This window comes from Varroa destructor, unplaced genomic scaffold, assembly GCF_002443255.2.
Source record: "Varroa destructor unplaced genomic scaffold, Vdes_3.0 BEIS01000004.1, whole genome shotgun sequence".
In the NCBI taxonomy this organism is placed as follows: domain Eukaryota; kingdom Metazoa; phylum Arthropoda; class Arachnida; order Mesostigmata; family Varroidae; genus Varroa; species Varroa destructor.
The window spans coordinates 43,975,747-43,997,245 of NW_019211457.1; the positions used below are offsets into that span (position 1 = coordinate 43,975,747).

At 44.4% G+C, this 21,499-nt stretch overlaps 1 protein-coding gene across 3 annotated transcripts in view; it reads left to right on the forward strand.

Moving 5' to 3' along the window:
• The window catches only part of dome (cytokine receptor domeless), a 61,000-nt gene extending 39,828 nt beyond the window's left edge, over positions 1-21,172 (forward strand). For all 3 annotated transcript variants that reach the window (XM_086986331.1, XM_086986332.1, XM_022804033.2), the window contains 3 exons: positions 15,871-16,936; positions 17,509-18,718; positions 19,003-21,172. In XM_086986331.1, coding sequence (XP_086842457.1) covers positions 15,871-16,936; positions 17,509-18,718; positions 19,003-19,635 — 2,909 coding nt within the window. In that variant the 3' untranslated portion in view covers positions 19,636-21,172. The remainder of the gene's footprint in view (positions 1-15,870; positions 16,937-17,508; positions 18,719-19,002) is intronic.
• Positions 21,173-21,499: the final 327 nt, after the last annotated feature.

Below are 21,499 nucleotides of genomic sequence, written 5' to 3' on the forward strand. Positions count from 1 at the left end.
CTAGCTCTCCTCCATCTTTCAATATAGGATGCCATCACTGGCATCCTATATTGAGAGGCGGACACAGAATGGGCAAAGTGGCCAAATAATTGGCCCCGAATAAACTCGAATGAGATATTGAATCGTTTTGTATGTTATCTACATACGGCTTTGTTGTCTTCTTATCGCATCGTGAATTCGCATCTGCTTTCGGCTTTGTCAGCCCGCCCTTATGCCAGTAACGACTGAAACAAATTCTCTGTCTACAATGGGTTCATATTCTCGTGCTTTTATTTGATCTTATGTCCCATCGACGCGTTGACGAGCACCACGGTCTTAGCGATCGTAGGACACATCTGAAGAAGAATCATTCATTTGAGCGCCAACCGTCCTCCTGACTCACCGGTCCGGTCGGATTGTATCGGACTTAAGACCTCGCTTCGTTCAATCACGTTTTGATTATTGTTGTTGTCCTCGTCGCCGTAGTCGTCTTTGCTGCAACGGATCTCGCACTGTTGAAGCTATGTTTCGTTGAATAATGCGACAACGACTCTACACAGTCAATGCGACAGGGCGGTAACAGGGTTAGGTCAAGCAGCAGATCTCGTATGAGAATCATCGTTCGCCGCTATCACTCAGACCGAGTGCTGTAGAAGGTATATGGGTGTGCGTGGGGAATTTCACATGTGGGTAGCTTACTACTCATATCCAATCCCAGGTTTGTTTGCCGCTAATCAGTGCAGCCCATTGCGTCAGCAGCGGTATGATCTGTAGCATCGCTATGTGACAGAACAAAAGACAAGGCCTGGCCTGCTGTGATCCTATCACACTACCTGAACCCAGCCTGCTTCACCTGGCCACCACAACAACCATCGTGGCCACGGATATTAGCATACACATGCCGACTATTTAGCCGGGCTAAGCAGGCTGGTTTTAGCTGCCTCTGGTACAATTCGGGTAACATCAGCTAAGCAAGCAGGCCATCACTGTTCCCGCTGTACCTGCTACTGCTACTCGTAATGTTGCTGATTGTACGTCTTCGACCGGCGCTACCATGGACTCCGGCCGCTGCTGTTGGATGGTGCGATAGCTGGCTAGATGGTTCACAAGCAAGCTAGCTGGGCGCCAGTCCGTGGCGGCAGCAGGCAGCTCAGGCGTTAGTTCGTTCTCGTTTTCTCCCCTTGGCTTCCCTCCTCGTCGTGGGTTCGCGCTCAGTTGTTCGTCCGTCCGTCCGTCCATCCGTCTGTCTGTCTGTCTGTCTGTCTTCTTGATTTCTTGGAAAAGAGGCGGGCGAGCAAGCAAACGACTCAGGCACGCAGGCAGGCAGGCAGGAAAGAAGGTAGACAGACAGGCATCTGTGTATGTTTGACAGGTTCTACTCTACCCTGCTTGGTTTCGTTCCTGCGAGTCTACATTTAGTGTATGGCTACCATGTATGTGAACGTGCCAGTGAATGCCCTGCGCTCAACATTCACTGCTTTCTACTTAGCTAGCCGACCCATAGCAGTCAGCGGGGTTGGCTAGCAGCCCGAAATATTGCCTTGAGAGCTTCCAGCGATTTTAGCCGTCTGCTCTTTGCTTGCACACAGGCAAACGACGCGCACAGAAAGAAAAGGTGAGCACACATTGCAATCGCACACTACAACGCAGTGTGCGGTAAATAAACGCTGCGCGGCGCCGCTTCACACTGCCTGTGGCACTTGCACTCATTTTCCTTGCTGCTGTTGTATCAAAAACGAATGAGTAGATTGACAATACCGATAGAAAGATGCCTACCGAGTAGACAACACATACAGGACCCCGTACACGGAATCTCAAACAATCAACAGCGCCACTAAGAGCAGCAGGAACAACAGCAGCAGACGGAGATCTATCCCGAAGGATAGCAACTGAGTGGCCGTATGGGTTGCTGATCGTGCTATGACTCGAAGCCGGTGGAATAAACAGCGGCTGACGCAACGGGCTCAAAGCCTAAAGGTGCTATTTTATCGAATAAGAAGGCTGCAGTAGCGGCTATAGCGGCTCGAGAACCAGGCCCAAGCAGGCAAGCCAATCATCAGTAACATTCAGCCAGCTCTGACACATTCTTGAGGCCACGGCGATCGCCGCCGCCATCGTCACCGGTGAACACCGAGTCAACAGGCGACTCGTGGTCCTGATGGTGTGGGGACAGAGTCGAACAAAGGCTGGCCGCTCAAGCCGCGAGAGCCATCTCAACCGCCATCACTGTTGATGACGATAACGATCGATCTGCCTAAATAGCTGAGTGTCACTAAGGACACGAAAATAAGCTACATCACCGCGCCCTTGAAACGAAAGAAAACATGGAACACATGGTATTGCGCTGTGCTGTCTAGCTCGACGTGTGTCTGACATTAAATGATACTGCAACCTGGTTAGAATATCGCTTGGACTATACCGAAATCTGACCCGAATACAGACATAGATTTTGAATGCTTATACACAGTCCTAGGCATACGCTATTAGTATGGTAATAGGTGAAAGAAAACATTGTTCGATCGTACCCGAAAGCAACAATTCCCAGGAATACCTTTTCAAATTACCTGTCCAGTATTGTAAGTGTAATAACATTGCGCTTTCACGCTTCTAAGCGATTACTCAAGGAGACAAAATGCCTTGTTCCAGCGTTAACGAAACTGTCTACCTTCAATATATGTATTAGTATTTTTCCCCGCGTCCTAAACAACGCCACCCCCAATGATGTGTGGATTTACAGAAGTGCCTCTAGAGGAATTTGTTGCATTCCGCATTTGAAAACGAACCGTGACCACAGCTTGAGTTCAGGTGTACTTTAGACTTTGTGCATCTAATCCTCCAGTGGCGATGTCAGATTGCTTTCGGACGGCTAGTTGTCATCCGGTCGCCAGCCGCCGATCGGGCGTTGTTGTCTTGAGTCTGAAGAAAACGACACGATCTCTCTTAAGTGGTCGCTCCCAGGTAGCAGCTCATGAATTCGATACTAACGCCATCTCTGGCTTTCTCTGGGGTAGAATCACTTACAATCGGAGCCGTTGACTGAGCGGCGTCGATCAACTAGCGCCTACTGGGTTCGGTTATCCGAGAGCTCGGCTGCACGGTCACAGTTACGCCGTCCGTCGAGTGGATGTCTGCTCTCTTTTTTCTCTCTGACATTTATTGCCCGTGACCGTTTTCGCAAGCCACGGCAGCAGTAGCAACGAGCGGGAACGTTGCCCTCTTTTTTTTCGCTGCTACTATGACCATCGCTACGGAACGCGCGCAGAGTATCCCGTGTCCGAGCTGAACAGAACGCAACTGAGGGCCGCGACTTTTTATCACAAAATAAGAAGGGGAAGGGGCGGGGTTTTTTTATATCGCCGATTCTCTTCGGACGTTCAAGTCGCAAAAGCGACCGATTGATAGATGTTCTTCATTTTTGGCTGGTGCAAAAGGTCAACACACGAAGTCGATTTTAATTCGACGCCAGAGCCACCTCCACGCACACGTACGCGCACACACGCGCACACACACACACACACACACACGTATATGCGTGATCAAAGCTGTGCACGTGGGTACAAATAAACTATGGGGGTTAATTACTCTACCATCAACTGGTCATCATTTCCGTTATTTTGTAGACGATTTTTGCAGAACTGCGAAAACCGCGATGAATTCCAGTATTTGTTTTTTGCGCCTTGTCCTATTCCACATAAGAAGGCCATTTAATGCTACGACCTGGGTATTTACGACCGCCAAAACAAACCTGGTCAAAGTTCGCTCCTGTCTATCGCATTGGTGCGGCACATTTGGCCGGTGATCTCCAAATCTTGCGCATCCTGAGAAATCGTTTTGACGAGGTAGATCGACGAGGTAGACGAGGTAGAACGTGGTGTTTTTGCTCTTAATTAAGCACAATTATTACGTTGGCATAGAGTGCACTAGGTTGGGAACGGCATGTTTCGATCGTCTGCTTTCCTGTTCAGCTGCTCGCAGCAGCCATACACGAGTTTCCAGAGCTAGCTACAGAAGATTGTACAATTACCGTTATTATTATATAATGTTATCATCAGTTATCGCACAGATGTTGATCGATACCCATTAAAGCGTTCAACCCAGCAACTGTCACTCTTGAATCTGGATGCACTATTTACGTTTTGCTATCATAGCCCCTGCTGCTGCCACCGTCATTGTATTAATTGTTGTGTTTCTTATAAATACAACGATGAAAGTGTTTTCTGTCGACCTGTCTTGCAATCCCTGCCCATTTTGCATAACACAAGATGGCGAATCAATGCTAAAGATCCATGGATGTCTGTACTGCTCGCGCGAGCATACTATTATGTTCCGTAATACCGAGTACAAATCATAAACCTAGACAGATACCAGGAAGTAGATGGCGGAGTAGGCAGACAGGCAGGCATACGTACGTACCGAGTACGTTCAACTCTTTTGCTTAGTCTTTCACCATTGACTACCAAAGCCCAAGAGCAACAACTGGCGTCAAGCGTTGCTACACACGGTTAGCTCCTCCCGTCCCAAAACGAAGTGTATTCAGGTGTACTAGCGTATCAAGGGACAGAGTGCCGGTTTATCAATTTCGATTATGTCGTCTACTGAAAAGCAGGCCGCGGAGTACAGAGAGTGTTTTAGTTGCAGATCGTTGTCAGGATGTTCGCGTGCCTCTTGTTTTTCGTCGAGTCCAGTAATGGTTGTGACGAACCAAACAGTGGAACCGCATTGCCGAACGACTGAAGTTGCTTGGACCGTAACTCAAGGTGTACTATGTAGAATATAATATGGAACATCGGCCGAAATTAGAAGTTTCGTGAGTTCCGCCTCGAGGCGGAAGAAACAGCAGCGGTATGTTGCAAGCGCCGATGCAAGAGCGATGGCAAGGTCGCGTCCTTTTTACTGTTTTGTCATTTCTATACACAGAGCTGATGTTTTTTGGCGCGCAAGTTCTCACCGTTGTTATTATGATTATATAGAGCAAATGTCGGTCAGAACGTTCAATCTATTCCATCTGGCTCTCGTCACTTGGTAACCAACAAAGCAGATCGGCCGATGCCCCGCTGTCCATGGGATCGTATGATGCCTACCTGTGCATGCTTACAGAAATGCCTGTAAGAAGCTGTCCTGTAGTAATCTACCCGATTTAATTACAGTCTGTATGTGGCGTCAGTTTGACTGGGCTAGTTTCAACAGCAATGGTCGTTGCCATTGCTGTAGATCTTAACTTCGAATCTTCGTTACGCAGTGTCAAGTGGCGGGCGCATCAGAGATTCTATATAATTCCGTCGCTGCAATGAAAGGTGGCGAACAACAGAAATGGTGACGCGCGATATGATTTTTATTTATGCAACTATCTATCTATTGCTCGCCGTCGGTCATCTTATCGTAACATATATATCTATATATATACATATATATATTCTAGACGCCGACGATGCAGTGCACGCATCGACTAAATAAATTTTTCCGATAAGACCAGCCTAAGAACTTTGTTATTATATTCATGATGAAATTTACTGGCTGTATAAAATTAGGGTAGTATAGGATCGTATCTATAATCATAGCATTGGATTAAAAGACAGAAAATTCTTAGTTACCATTTACTGTTATTTCGTTTAATGTACATAGATCGTTCATATTTGGGCTTCAAAGAGTGTTTTTCCTGATGTTCGGGTTGTGCCGTCGTCTTAAATCTAAACTTACGCAGACATAGGAGGCCGTTAGGCCTGCGATCACGAAAAAGATATGACACCAACGTTTCTGTCGACCTGGCGACGATCAACGTTTCCCGCTAATATCTTTCAAACCAAATCGCCACGTTCAATAAAGCTTTTCATTTATTTAATTTTGACGTACGCCATCACAGCAGCCAACAGTGACTTAGCTACAACTAAATGAGTTATTGCTGGTTAACTCAACGAACGTCCACGTTCTCGGTCGGCCCAACTACAAGCGGTAGAATCGTAGCCTCTCTCGTCTACGCTAAATGCGTACCATAGGATTTATTTGAAAATGTTTTTTGGCTATCACATCGTTATTATTAACCATACTACATAAAATACTTAATAATAATGCTAATAGCTTGAAAACATTCTATATATAGATCCAGCAAAATAATCTTCGAAATCTTATTCAGGCTCATCGTTGCCTTTACCTTGCTTGGTGGTAGCAGAGAGTCAAGGTTTTTTAAATTTTCTCTTTATCTACACGAACAGCAACAGTAGTAGCTAGCGTCCGCACAGTTGAGTGTGGGTTTGTCCTACTGAAGTTACGTTGTCAAAACAGCTCTAAGGACCAACGCCTGTGATCTACTGCGGCCGACAAAATCCTGCCTTTAGTGATTAGAACGGAAATAACTGATGTAAATAAGGAGAGTTTCAAGCCGACGTATGCGCGTTGTGTAAATGTCATATAAGGGTGGACTTGATAAGATAATAATTACAATGGATAATATAGATATTTAGCTCATTTGACAAACGTGCATGGTGTAATAAGGCGGGGGTTATCGTATCGTGCAGAAGAGTGAAACTTTTTAACCTCACACTTGTGGCAATATACGTCCAACAGACCAGACAACAACGGCACACAAATAATACATTATTTGTCTGTAATGTAAAACTCACAAATGATCTATATAACTACTAGATAACTATATAATTAATTTTATGTGATTTGAAACTAGAACGTTAGACGACTTTGGGACGCATGAATATTATAACTGTACAAGAATCTATATATATATATGAATAAAGTCGACGAAGTAAAGAGATTCTATACATTTTTTTCATACAAGTATACATTTTCTGTCCAATCGTATTCCTTTTAATAAAATGCGGTCAAGATCCCCCGTGTGAATCAGCTTATCAGCGGTCAACTGGACGGAAACCCATTTTCCCTGAAGTCTACAGTGCCCTGAAAGCGATCCGGCGGAAAAGCGGCTATTTTTTCAGACTGCTTTTGTCATTCCCTCTACTATTCACTATATGACGTTGGTCATTTGCAAGTCCATCTAGTCCGCTAGTATGTAGGACTTTCGTGTACTTAGAACAAGCACAGCCTGACCAATACAATCGTTCCCCTACGTACGTCGATTTTTGCCTTTAGTACCCCAAAGCTAAGTTTCTATACAACAGAAAAATTCGTGATAGCCGACAGGGTAATGACAGACTCTCGTTGCTGGATTGAAAATCAGCGAGAGTTTATATAGCGTGAGGACGGAAAGGGGATAAACTGGAGCGTTACACAGTAGTACTATGGGAACGTGATAACAGACTGTATTGGTATAAACGAGGTCCTTGAATGGCTGTGTTGTATAATACAAAAATATTGTCCACTGCGAGTATTGACCTAGATACAAAAATATACTAGGAATTATTAGGCTTTTATTGCTAGGCTTGTTTCTGATGCAGCGGCGACAGGCATAAGGTAGCATTTGCGTACAGAATATATTACAGTTCTATCCGCTTAAGGCGGCTCGTAATGTTGAAACAGCCAAATTCTATGAAATCCCAAAAACTGCAGCCATATAAAATGAGCCTCAACGAAGAGTTTCGTTAGACTGCTCACATAAGCGGTAGGATAGGTTTACCATTTATCTGCTTTACGCAAATGTTTAGTTTCTATACTGTTTTCTTGTTTATCTCTTGTTGTTGTTGCTGTTGTTGCTGTTGTTGTTTTACGGGAAGCTAACCAACCACATGTCTCGTGAGATAGGAGAGAGAAAAAAATTAAAAGCTAGAAATTTCAGTCACGGCAGTGACTATCTAAAATGAGCTAATCTTTTTCTTTTATAATATCTCTGAAGCGCGTTTCTTTTTCTGAATTTCAACGGTGTTTACGTCGTCTCATTCCACAGTTCCTTGACGTTGAAGCGTTGCTTTCGGCTAACGAACGCCGTCGCGCACATAATATGGTAGATGCCGAAAAAAAGATACTTTCAGTGTTTCCTGTTAGGCGATGTAAAAGCGGCTGGCAAATAGAGAGACTGCTATTCGGTGCTACGATAACGAGCAATATTTATTTCATCCATTGGTATAGTGGTGCATTTAGATCATTTGCGACTGGTCCGTCGCTGGTGCCGCAAGCCGCTGATGCGTTGCATCGCAACTAGATCGCTCAATTAATAGATATTAAGCGGCGACTGGCCTGTAAGAGGCATCTTGGACATCTTCCGCTTCTGACTGTGTTAGCAGATATCGTCTATTTTCCGTCAATGGAACAAGTAAAATTGATCTAGAGAGTCACCAGACCGGTTGCTCACACTGAACTAAATCATATATAACAGTTAGTAATAAAAGAATCTTGCCAATTCTTTGTGTCGTCATAACAACCGAATAGATGTATATTGCTGGTCAAGCTATAACTGTGTTTATAGTTTGAAAGCGAAGCAAACGGTTGGCAACAAGACGGTCTTCCTGTTCTGCCTGATACCGCGCTTTAATAGACACCAATGGTGTAGTTTTTAGCTGTTGTTTGCATCCCTCACCCCGTTTATGACTACGTGTACGCACGCGATCTATGCGCTCGATGTAACATGCACAGATATGCATAAGCCGTATATACATAAAAAAGCATACACCTAATACTTAGGACGGACAACGTCGCACGATTTCCGGATGAGACATGACCATTTAGCGCGTTTATTTCTACGAAGAACACATGGTGCTATAGCATTATAGGCGTACGTATGTTTACCCTTCTTTTCGAAGCCATGCAGGCAAGCACCCGACAAAGCTGACTGATTGACCGACGAACGATAACTGCGTTGTTTATTTGCCTCATGAATGGATGGCGTCCTGTAAGCACATTAATAAGACTCAGATCAGCTACTCATTCTCCACTTCGCCATTTTGTTTTCGCCGTCTCACTTGACACGCACAGACGTATTGATAAATCTATACTTAACATGCTAGAGCCATTGCACGTGTACCTCTCTGTACCACTACTGTTGCAACTTCACTAAGTACTGCTAGGAAAGAGCTATGCGTGCACGCTAAGATGACGACAGAACAGGAACCCATCACGCTGACGCATGCTCTTTCTAATGGCAGCGTGTGCCGTTGGCCTGACGGTAATATCGACGACGGCGCTGTGGTGGCGAGGTCGCTGAGGCATCTCTCGTACGCTATCCATCTATTAAAGGCAAGGGGGGCGATGGGGTCTCTGCGCATGCTTCTGACAGCAACGCAGTATCAGACTTACTCATATTATTCAGTACTTTGTAGTGATATTTTAAATGTTATATAATTGTACACTGGTTTTGAGCACAAAGGTTGTCGGTAAAGAGGTGGCGGTCGGGCAACGCTAGTGTTTATCGCTTTTCGCAATGATGAGACATTCGAACAAAACCCAAGTGAGAGGAACAGGAGGGTAGTATCACGATGACATAAAAAAAAAAGGAAAGCATACGCAGTAGTAACAGCAAGTAGAATCAGAGAAAATGGTAGTATTTTTTCGCTGGGGTTAACATGCGGGTCGCTGAGTGAGCCAACGTTGCTAATGTATATATAGCGTACCGCAGCGCCATAATGAGAAAACTGATCTATTTGAATGTAAGCGAATGGCGGCAGAAAACGCTGAACGCTGGCTAGAAGACATCAATCAGCTGGATGGCTGTTATCTGAGCTTGGTGCTTAATTATATTATACTATGCTGTAGTTGAATGCATGCACGTGTGCTTGCGTTACGTCTCTGGACTGCAAACTGGGCTGAGATGCTGACGCAGATGCCATTATTTGTGATCCCGCTGGCGAGATTACTAGATGTGTCTCTTGTCTGCCTGTGTCTTTGTGGGGTTCGTGCGTCTGTTACGCTTCGGTAGGGTCCCGAAAATCGGCGCGAACAGTCGCTCCTTGATGCCGGATCTCAATAGATAGAAATGACGATATAGAAGATTTGACATGAGCAAGAGATGAGACTCGTATGTGAACTGCTGCGGAGTTGAAATTAGATGGGGTGGCCGTCGAACATGTGAGCGCCTGCATTCGGGGTTAGACGAAGACCGCCGAGGAAGAAGAGACACATAGGACTGGTTAGCAGCATCCCCCGCACAAAACTATCAGGCGGTTCACCCCACACCATGAAGAAGTGGACCCGATCCATCGGCTAGATGGTCACGACCATTGAAAAGGTTAAAGGGTGTAGAGTTGATGGGCTAATGGCGAGCTGAAAAAGGGACAGTGAACAACTCAACAGAAAAACACCAATTGTGTCTATTCTTGTTGTCGTCCATTACCGGCACAAGCTAAACAGGCAAGCTGCCAACAGAATACCCTGATTAGGTTAGGAATGATAGTGTGCCACAAGGCAACAGCGGTCAATGACGAGGTTCGAACCTAAGCGTAAGGTCGGCGCATACTTGCTGGAGACGGCGTATACGACTGTGGCACAAAAAAAAATCTGCCGCCGAGTTATATAGAAGTCTCAGTCTGTCGTTCGTTTTCAGACTACGTATCGGCGCTGCTAACTCAAGAGAACAGCGGTTGACCGAACCGGGAGCTAGACAGTCGATGAAAGTCCATGATAATTTAAAATGATTAAGGATCTATTGGAGGTCCCCCATTCTTGGTGAACTGTGATATAAATACGCATAACTGTAGTTACTTGCTTGCACGTTTCGGTGTTGCCTAATTTCAGCGGCTTTTAGATGTTTGGCTGAGTGAGTATCTGTACGTTTGCTTCTGGCTTCACACTGGATCTATCTGTAAGGCGTATAATCACAGACTTATGAAAGGGGGTTAAAGACGGTAGGGGGTCTGCCATAACGTTTCTATAGCCCGAGATGGGCCTCTGATCCGCTGAGGTCAGTAGAGACGACTACTCCACCGGTGTGGAGGAGTTTTTCTATAATAAATCAAGCTCAGTTCGTAAATTAATACACATTTCTCATTAACCCGTTCCGTTTTGTTCGGAGAGAAAAATTACAGAAATAGAAATCTGTGGACTATCCGTGCTGTATCCGAGGGCAACAGCGTATGTCACAGCAAAGTTTTAATGAAATGGAATAGCAAGACATAAGCACGGAATACAGACTTTTTTGCTATAGATGTGTACGGTAATTTTTCTGTATGGAATAAATTGTTGTATTAGTTCTATCTTAATCGTATTCGTAAGTGCGCCACATGGGAAATAAAATTCAGATCTTCTTTGACAGCGTTTTTCCACTCGTGTTGTATTTGAAGTTCTGAGGTATTACTAGGCGCACAACGTCTGCAGCGTCATAGCACAGGTTCACCACCATCTATAATAACAACGCGACGTCAAATATTAACTTGAACATTAATGCCTGCCGACATGTAACTTGAACAGTGTCTTTCCTCGCTTTAACTCATGAATATTGTCAAAAATAATTTATTCTTAATTATTCAAATTAACGATTTGTGATATTCTTAATTTATTATATTCATTCTTAATTTATATCGATATGATATAAATATCATATCAATATAGATGCGGCTATAAATGTGAACATTTTGATATTAGGTTATTATGAGTAGGCACAACTTACAATTTTCGTAACCAAGTTTCGCAATGTTGCATAAGCATGCTAGCACGGTAATGGGAAGCATTTTTTTGCCAAACAAATCTAGTCAAGTTTCTCCACAACACAGAAACAACAACTAAAAAAGACGGTGTACAAATTGCAAAAGCCTGCGGTCCTAATTAGTTTTTTGAAGCTTGGAGCGAATCGACGGTTTTCCCTTCCTCTGAGCGAACGATTTCCTCTTCAAAGCAGGTTCACCCGTCGCAAAAATCCTACCTAATACAGTATATTCCTCTTCCGGTGAACATTTGCGTCGTCTTTGCGTTCCCACATGTGATACACTCGTATATATATATATATATATACGCTTCCAGTTTAATGCAATTTAACAAGCGCGCTCTGCCTCCATATTTTTTTCGTTAGTTTTTTAAGACTAAAAATTTAAGCGATTTGATGCGTCGTCGACAAGTGTGCGTTCAACCTAGGGTCTGTACCGCTGCTATTATGGTCAAGGACGAAGAAAATTCTTCGTCCGTCTTCTCAAAGGCCTTAATTTCCAGTGCCTACCGTTTTCCTCTCTCCCACGGTTCGTGTTTTTCTTCCATCTGCGCGTGCTGGCTACGGTCCTTATCCGCAAGAACCTAACGGAATTATGGCCCGATGGACAAGCAAGCATAAAGGAACTACAGGCAGGAAGGCAGTAGAAAGACGGATAAGTTGTGCCTTGAAACGCTTTGTAACTCGCTTCCGGGACTCTGAGCTTAAAGAGTAAAATCTTGAGCTTGACCAAGAAGGCGGAGATCGACCTGCTGGCGGCCCTGGCCGGCGCTGTTCTCTCCTGTTGCAATGTGGTCAGACTGTTGCGCTGACTGGCAGGAGAGGCCCAAGTGGCCTTTCTGCCTCTTTACTCACTCTCAGCCCTATGAATTCGATGTGAGCGAACAAGAAAGGCTAAGTGGACGATTACAACGTGTGTTTAGGGGCCGAGGTCAAAAGGAAGGATGGGGGGGGGGAGGGGTATGTCATCGAAGTCATGTCATCGGGAAGCCGGCGCTTCCGGAACGGTCAATTCATATTATGAAAATAGGAAACGTTTTAAAAATAGGTACGTCGTTTTTGTTAGTGCTACCGCTGACCGTGTCATATCCACGCCGTCCTTGTAAATACCGCTATAGTCCATTTAAAGACTGTAGTGGCGGATGGGTCTGTAGAAGCAGGAGAAGTATTACATAAAGACTTAAGCCGGATAGTCAGCCAGGGCTGAATATTGTTGCGAAAGTCGCGTTTCCTGTCAATAAAGATACATACTTCTCTCGATCTCCAGATTGCCCCCATATCGACTAGTGACTTCGAGTAAGGTAACATCGATCGCTAGAAGCCGAAGTGAGTTGCCGACAGGTGTTGTTTAATCGACTGGTGATCAAGGGACGGTGAAAGAGGATGCAATGATGAACTGATTGCGTCTTCATTTTTTTTTTCGCCTAATCCGACAAATATCATCGTCGCTGTAACAATCTACACATGCCCAGTGCTACGGTTATCCTATCGGCTGTTCAAACGACTTTTCCCTGATGAGTTATCGGGTGCATCAAGGTCAGCCGACGTCAGGGCTTACAGTTAGTCTTGAGGATCATGTACCTATAAGCGTATATTATACGTCCACCTATTACAATTATAGAAGAACACAGTGTGCAGCAGTATCACCGCTATATCTGTCGCTTGTACCATAGCAGGCGTCGTCATTTCATTTTCGTCTTGATGAGCTCTCTCTCATGACGGCTCTCAATGATCGAGGCTTGCCGTCTGCCGTTGCTGAGAGCCAGGTGGGGTTCGTAAGTGAAATGTGACGAGTCGCGATCGTAATGCAGGTTATAGTGATGAAAACGATACCGACGACGATTAGAATTCTGCAAGGACAAAGACGAAATGGGTGCTAATGAAGGCTGCGCTGAAAAACAGGGGCGCAGGAGACGAAGGGCAACTCGCGCTGGTGGAAATGTATTGCTTGTGTACGATTTATTATTTGTTAATTGCAGATATCCTATTTTTGATCTTCTTTAGTTTGTTCATGTGCAGTTAAGAAAATTATCTGTTCACGCAACATTCGCAGCTCATTTATCATATGGAGTTCATGGGATCTACAGTATCGCCGATGCTGAGTCATAATAGATACGGTACTGGTATCATATGATAAAATACACAACATAAAAGGTATGCTAGTCATCGCCCGATTACGCGAGAAGTAATGGAAGCTGCTGGGAAAAGTTGACCGCCAGTCAGCCTAAAGCTATCCAGTCTAGGCGGAGTGCCGGAAGTAGACAGGAAACCCACTCGCAGTGACACCTAGTTAGTTAAAGAAAACACCTACGTATAGGGTATGTTTAAGGACGTGACAACGAAGACAAATGGCCTGGTGTTTGTTCCGAGGTCCTTTGAAACTGGAGGAGATCGTAGCTACATTAATAAGTCTATGGCGTCTTGTCGAATTCCGCTGCAGTTTTTATTTAGTCTTCACAGTGATAATGACGATGAAAGTTGCAGTGAAAATCTAAAGAAGACTAGAAAATCATTTTATTATTCACCATTAAACAAATCATAAAATTATGGTCTTTGGCTTTTCATTTGATTACAAGGGCTTCACCTCGATGGCAGTCGTTGCTACAGCTGCGGGGAAAGGGCCAGCTATTTATAGATTTATAAAAGATAGAACTAAAAATAGTATTATTACCAATTGTCAGATGGCCTCGACTTTGTTGCGGAGGCAAAAAATTACTTTGTCTTGCATTTGAAGGGAATTATTACTCTCAAGTTCCATTTAACGCTGTCAAACGATTGTGAAGATCATCAGTGAAACATATACTTGACTGGAATAACTTCCGTAGCAGAACGTATTCACTCTAACTAATTTAAACTAAATTTTATGTAAATCCGTTACTGAGCCACTTTATATTGTATTAGCTATACAACTGTTCAGATTTGACGAAACGTACCAATCATCGCATGGCGATTTTATGGGAGGTTTTTCGAATAACACCGTATATGTCACCCGTTTGTTGATAGGGCTCGATGAACGCTGCTAGAAATACATTGTTCTCTTCTACGCACTCAAATATGGCCTGAAACTTCGTTTACCGCCACATGTATCACTGAGTCTTCTTATAGCACATTTTACTCAAGTCTTCTGAGTCTTCAAGTGATTCTATGTATAATTATTGTCTACAAACAACATTTCCAATAGAGATGGCTTATCTGAATGACTGATTCGCAATTTTCTGCTAGTCCTAGTCTCAAACGACATACCTGAGTATCTCTCTTCGGGCGGACTCTAGGCGTGGTCACGGGTGGCAGTACACCTCATACGGATAAATTGTTTCAGTCTGAAACCGTTTTGGGCAACGATTGTTATTTGGCCGTTGAACGGCTGAATATTTATCAAATAGATTTTCTTCCTCTTCCTTATATGATAATATTATGCTGTCTTCCGATATGCATATAGTTATCTGGGTGGCTGAGATTTTATAGTGCCCTGGGAGTACGGAAGGGTGGCGAAAACGCATTAATAAGGGGCGTTGGGGGGGTAGATTCGGGTGGAGCACCAGCGCCCGTTAGTCATATGGCCGCTATGACAAATCCAGCGCATCAGATCCGAGCTGATCTTGCAAATGGGAGTACTCACCAGGTGAACATTTTTAATATTTATAATTCACCACGAAGATGAAAAGCCCTGTTTACTGTCTTACTATTTTCAGAGTGGTAAATTTACGCTTTTAACGGTTCATTCGCTTGTCACATAAAGAAGACAGCTGCGTTCTGAGATTCACTTGAGCTATTTACGGTTTTTCGTTTTAGCTGTTGGCAGATTTCAAGTATGAGGGGCGACGGAAGTATAATCCGTAACTTAATTTCTTCATAGTTTTCAAAATATTTTCTTTCCGTCGTTGCATCAGCAATAACTGACATACGGTAATCCTTTGAAGTCATCCACGATTCGATAATAGCATTGTCTTCGACCATATCCGAGAGCTATCAGATCAATAGACGGCATATATTTAATGTTCAGTGTCCTATGAACGTGTTCTGCTATGGGATTTTCAAACCCGTCTTTATGTAAATCCCTATATAAAAATAAAACAAGCAAATAAAAAAGGACATTTTTTCATTAACTGCTATAGATTCTTGTTAATGTAATACATGTGCCTGCTGTTAGCACTCTACATTAGGCTAACGAGGCTGATAGAGCGGATCGCTTTAGTATATATATGTGTTCATATCTCTGTAGATAAGGTTTTCAGTGAAAGAATTTTGAAGTAATGGTAATTAATGACCAACCTGTATAGACGCTAACACGTATTAATAAAACGTAAAATCTCCGTTTTCTAACCTGCCCCCGTGTCTGTTCATTATACTGTTTACAGATATGCCGTTTAAGCTATCGGTCGAAAATCACCATGAAATGTATCTGTTGTGTCGCCTGGTAAGTGACACGATTCAAGTAGGTAATGAAAGCATCAGGATCGATTCATCGAATCTGCGCTTTAAGAGGTTAGACCTGGCTGGAGGATACCTTAATACGACGAGTCCGTTCGTGAAGGAGATCAATAAGTCGGCCATTGCCTTCGTGAAGAATGACACCGAGGTGGATGATAGCGGGCCATACACTTGCGTAGCAGAGGCCGAAGGGAGATACTTTCCTGGCTGTACAGCCGAGGTGGAGATCGGCACTCGGCCTCAAAAAGTGCTCAACTTCTCGTGCATTGTGACCGCATTCCTGAATATGACGTGCAGTTGGACGAATCCTGACAATGGTAAAGTCCTAACAAACTACACCATTGAAGTGGTTCGAGGCTTGAATATGTTCAATAGATGGGTGTCCTGTCCGGCCAACCATACGACCGAAAATTCCTGCACGTGGACAACGGGATCAGATCCGTATTTCGAGAAGTACGCCTTATCCTTCATGTTTAGGGTAAATGGAACCAACAGCCTTGGCCACGAAAGCTGGAACTATATGTTTGATCATAATGCAATCCTGAAGCTCACTCCGGTCACTCATCTTAACCAAAGTAACTTGACGGAACGCGGAGTCACAATTACGTGGAAACAGCCTGCCGAAGCTCAGCATCGTAATGTACCCTATGGCAACGTGTCGCCTGAAAAGGTCATTTATCAGATCACCTTGCGCCGTCAAGGCGCTGAATATAAAATGACCGAAACGGAAGGGCCCGAACAAATCAGCTACGACAATCTGCTGCCTAACAAAGAGTACACAGTGGAGATTCGTTGCCATATGGAGAAGGCGACCAGGTTTGATCTCTATTCAGATCCGGCAATTCTTTCATTTAAAACACTAAAGGATAAACCTGATGGACCACCTGTGATTTACCAAAGCGGCTTCCGCTCGAAACTCTACACGGATAGTCGTACCGTCACCCTTGTGTTTACTGAAGTTGATCGCGACAACTGGAATGATGATACGTTCAAGTAAGATAGCCCATTTTTTATTGAATATCATTTCATTTTACAATAGTTGCTAGATAGCAGCAAGTTGATCCGTTGATTGGTACCTGCGAGTCATCGCTTTGAATTCCTCTTCCTACAGTGCCTTCATTGATTAGTAAATCGATAAGCATTTGTCATACATGCATAGCATATAAATCTAGCTAGTTTTCGTGGAGAGATTTTACGTTTCAAGTTGGTGCTTAGGCATGAAGTGTTCCGTTAATAGTTACGACAACTGCGACCCCTCGCGTTCTGGTGGGTATCGACCATTCGAAATATGCACCAGGCTCATTATGCCGCACTACCAGGTACCTCTAAAGGGCTAGAGGCAGTTGTAGGCCTGCAATGGTAATCTAAAGCTGAATGACGGTTTAGAATCGATGATTACATTTATTTTGAATAATCGGAGATGACGATCATTTCCAGAGTTACCTGCAATGAACATTATCGATGAGCTTCGAGATATTCCACTGCCTTTGATATACGACGGGGTTTCCTTGTTACAGGTAATCTAATATAATTTGATTGCGATTGTTCGTTTGTGCCTTTTACAGCTACATCATCCAAGTTTGTCCTAGATTCAGCAATTCTGACGGGTGTAAAAATCATACTGTAAGCCATTCCATGTTGGACATTGAAGATCTTTCAACGTTGACCCAATATGAGGTGACGATTTGGTCCAACAACTCGATCGGAACAGCAAACCGAACAAGCAGTATGACAATTTTTAGTCAGGCCGAAGTTCTCTCGAGCCCACAGGACATATCTGTTGTCATTAGTGAGGACAGTGCGTCGATCACGTGGCAGGTTCCAGACTCCTTGCGGCATGCAAGGGACAATGGCGAGTTGGAAACCGTCCTCTATTGGTGCAAAAGCTTCATCGAAGATGTGTGCAACGGCACCGCTTACTCGAAAGTGCTCCCCGGATCTAGGACATCAGATGTGATCAAGGTCCGTCAACCGCGCGATTACATCTATGGGCTTGGCCTAACAACGATGAAGACCGGCCATAGCTCGGGTGTTGTATGGAGCAAATGTGTCTCGCAAGCTGGCGCTTACGTTGGCTTAGTTCGCGAACTGAGAGCCGACGCAGATACTGATACGTCCATAAAGGTGCACTGGGCTAAAATGTGTAGTTCGCAAAGAAAATACATTGGCGGATACCAGGTCGAATATTGTCATATTAAGCGTGAGGATGTTAGTATGCTGGTCAATTCGAATGACGAGTGTCAACGTCACACACTGACGGCAAGCGTAAATAGCAGCGGTTTCAATTCTGGATCAACGACATCGTCATCATCATGTCAGAAGCAAAATTTCACCCTAGAAGATAATGAGGCCCAGTACACAATTGAAGGTCTAACGAAAGGCGAATCGTACCGTATCGTGGTACGTGTTATGGACAAGATGTCCGGCAGGTACACGCCGGACTCAGCCGCGGCGTGTGCAACCGCTAATGGCGGAATGAGAGTGATTATGGTTGTTGGCATCGGTGTGGGCTGTTCAGTTGGACTCGTTGTGTTTGTGATCGCGCTGTACATGTTCGGCAAGTGGATACATCGGAAAGTTGATGCAGCAAAAGAAGTCAAGGCAACCTTGCCGCCCCCATTACAAAAAGATGGCGGAGCTGGCTACAGCGACTGGGTAGCGCGCGTTAACGGTGTCAACTTAAACGGACACGGCGGCTATTTGGATCAACACAATGGAGATGTTACAATCCTTAGTGATTTTCCACGGAGGGGCTCTCATTCATGTTTGGACAAGGTAACGTCTACTGACACTATATATACCTAAATAGCAAAACAACTGATATACGCACAAAAAACATTATGTTGAGCATAAAAAAGTAGAAGAAGTTATACGGTAACACAGAAAATCATGTTAGTAGCACATGCAGCATATTTCCTATAATCTGATCCGTTTTCTCTAGCACTGATATGACACGCTTCTTTATATTCTAATGACACAACTATGTAATGCATCTATCTAATATGCGTGTGTTGTTGTCTTTTGCTGCTTTCCGTTTACGTTCTTTATCAAACTTCCAGCTCATTATTGAGAAGGCCCCAGTTGTCACCGTGGAGACGCCTGCGAAGCTTGTAAACGGTGACCCCCGGGTATCGGCGAACCTGAACAGAGAACCAATTTCCCTGGAAGAACCTCTGACGGGGGTGCTGTTCTCGTCTAACCAGGGAGTATTGCCCCGATCACAGCCCTACGATGCTTCAAATCATGATCACAGCAACAGCTCACCGATGCCGCCTTACACCCAGCTCGGGCTTAGTCATCTAGCTGCTGGCGCTAATCAAGTGAACGGCCACGGGCCACACAATCACAGTGGCATTACGGGGTACTCGCAACTATCGGTGATTAGCGACCATCCTTCCCCTGAACCGATAGCCCCTCCGGACGTTATTCCAGGCATGAACACGACAGGCCACCATGGCGGCGGCCATGATGACGACGACGATGCTAGCAGCGGATCTCTTGAAGATGACAATACAACAGACCGTTCTCCGTTGCATAGTCCACGTCGATCGCCGGCCTCGACCAGTACTGTGACGCGAGCCGGGGGCTACGTCTCCGCAGATCGGGCTATGGTGACGCCGATGCCACATACGACGTCCGCATCAGTACCAGTATCGAACGGCTACGTGCCGGTCCAACGGGCCAATCAGTGAAATTGACGGCGGGCGGAATCCACGACTAAAACCCCACCGACTCTAAAGAATCTGGTTAAAGGAGCGAGAGGCCTCGCGGCGACTGAAACATGATGCGTCTATGTCCACGTTATCTCCACTGGTAGTAACGATTGTTCGCAGTCTCGTTACAACTTCAGCCAGATCTAAGTAGCAACCCCCTAAATTCGAGTGCCGGTGAAGGCAATGGACGGTGCACAGAATGGGTCCACGCAAGACTGGACCTTTTTTCTGACGGGATAGGTGTTCCGTTTTGGTTAATCTACTGGTTAATCTACTCAGCTTCGCACCCCCCCGCCATAACAAATTTACAGCTTGACATAGACCTGTAGTGTAGTTTCCTGTGATGTAAAAGTAAATTGAGGAAGCTGTAGCCATTTTTTTCCCGCACCATTGTGCCATTGCCTGTTGATCCGGTTGTCATCGTTTTCGTTGTTGTTGTCGTCTTCGTCGTGATGATCGTCAAGCTCAATGCTAACAAGCTTTCCTCTGAAATCGCCTCAAACTAGGAACTTGCTTAGCCTTACGTTTAAGAACAAGTACCTATCAGAAATATTGCTTCTTCGAATTGCCGCCATTAAAGCATGAGTTTTCTGGCCATGCTGGTGCCGATCACTTTGCCGCGTTATTGAAACTATAAGTTGCAGCTCAAGTAGATAGAAGAGGATTGCGGAGGAATAGTGGTGGGTGCTTGATAAGCGGACACGAATGATACCTAAAAGTGCACATGTTGTGGCCGCGCTCGCGTTTATGTACGAGCTATGAAGAGGCAAGGACATATATTGGTATTAAAGACAGCCTTTGGTGACCTTAGCCGGATAACTTTGTGACGACGACGACAACAACAAAAATAAGGACATGTCAATAGCTATGTACGATAACGAATATTAGCCGTTCGACCCACATTACTGGCATCATGTCAGTAAATCGTCACGATAATTTATATGATGATATAATTTTTAGGGAACAAATAGCGCTTATTAAGCGTGATCGTAAAAAAGAAAATGCTAGAATTAAATTTCGCCGTTTCGGGGTTCTTACAGGCCCACCGGCCCCTTAGGCAATTCCAAAACCTGTGTCCACGATGGAGAGGCATAGGCGGACAGTATCAAGGAAGAAGGCTATGAAAAATGAAAAATTACGCATATACACATTTGTACCCATTTATAAAAGATTGAAGGAGCTTCGTGTGCGTTGAGTTCGGCGATTTTCGAAGAAGTTTCTCTATTTAATTGTAGAAAAATATTGTGGATATTATATCTAGTGTTCAGCGACCAGCTTTACATGTATATTGAACGTGGTGAGCGATGAGACGTTACCTGTAGAGTGGTATAAATATGTCCGTATGCTTGTGCTTTCGTATGGCTTGGCTTCGGAAAACTGCAAATCAGCATGCACGACGAGGATGGGAACAAATGCGAAACAAGCCCGACATACATACCGCTAACAGCTATATATATATATATATATATATATATATATATAGAAAAAATGCAAGCTAGCGCAATACAGTAAGAAAGGGAATGACAGAGATAAATAGAACGATCAATTTGATCATCTAATACAACGGCAGCCCTGGCTGAATAACCGCACAGGTTTGTAGAGTTACGCTAATAGGGAATTAAACTGTGTGGCCATATAGCCGATGCTGCCAATCAACGACACTGAACGATGATGATATGAAATAACTTATGAAGATGGCCGTTGATACAGACACCATTACACTCAAACGATTCAAATATATAGGCAACAAAAGAGAATAAGGCAAACGAGTAGGACAAACAACGGCAATATAGAGTAGTCAGCACGGAACACTATAGTGGTCTATTTTTAGATTACCGTTTTA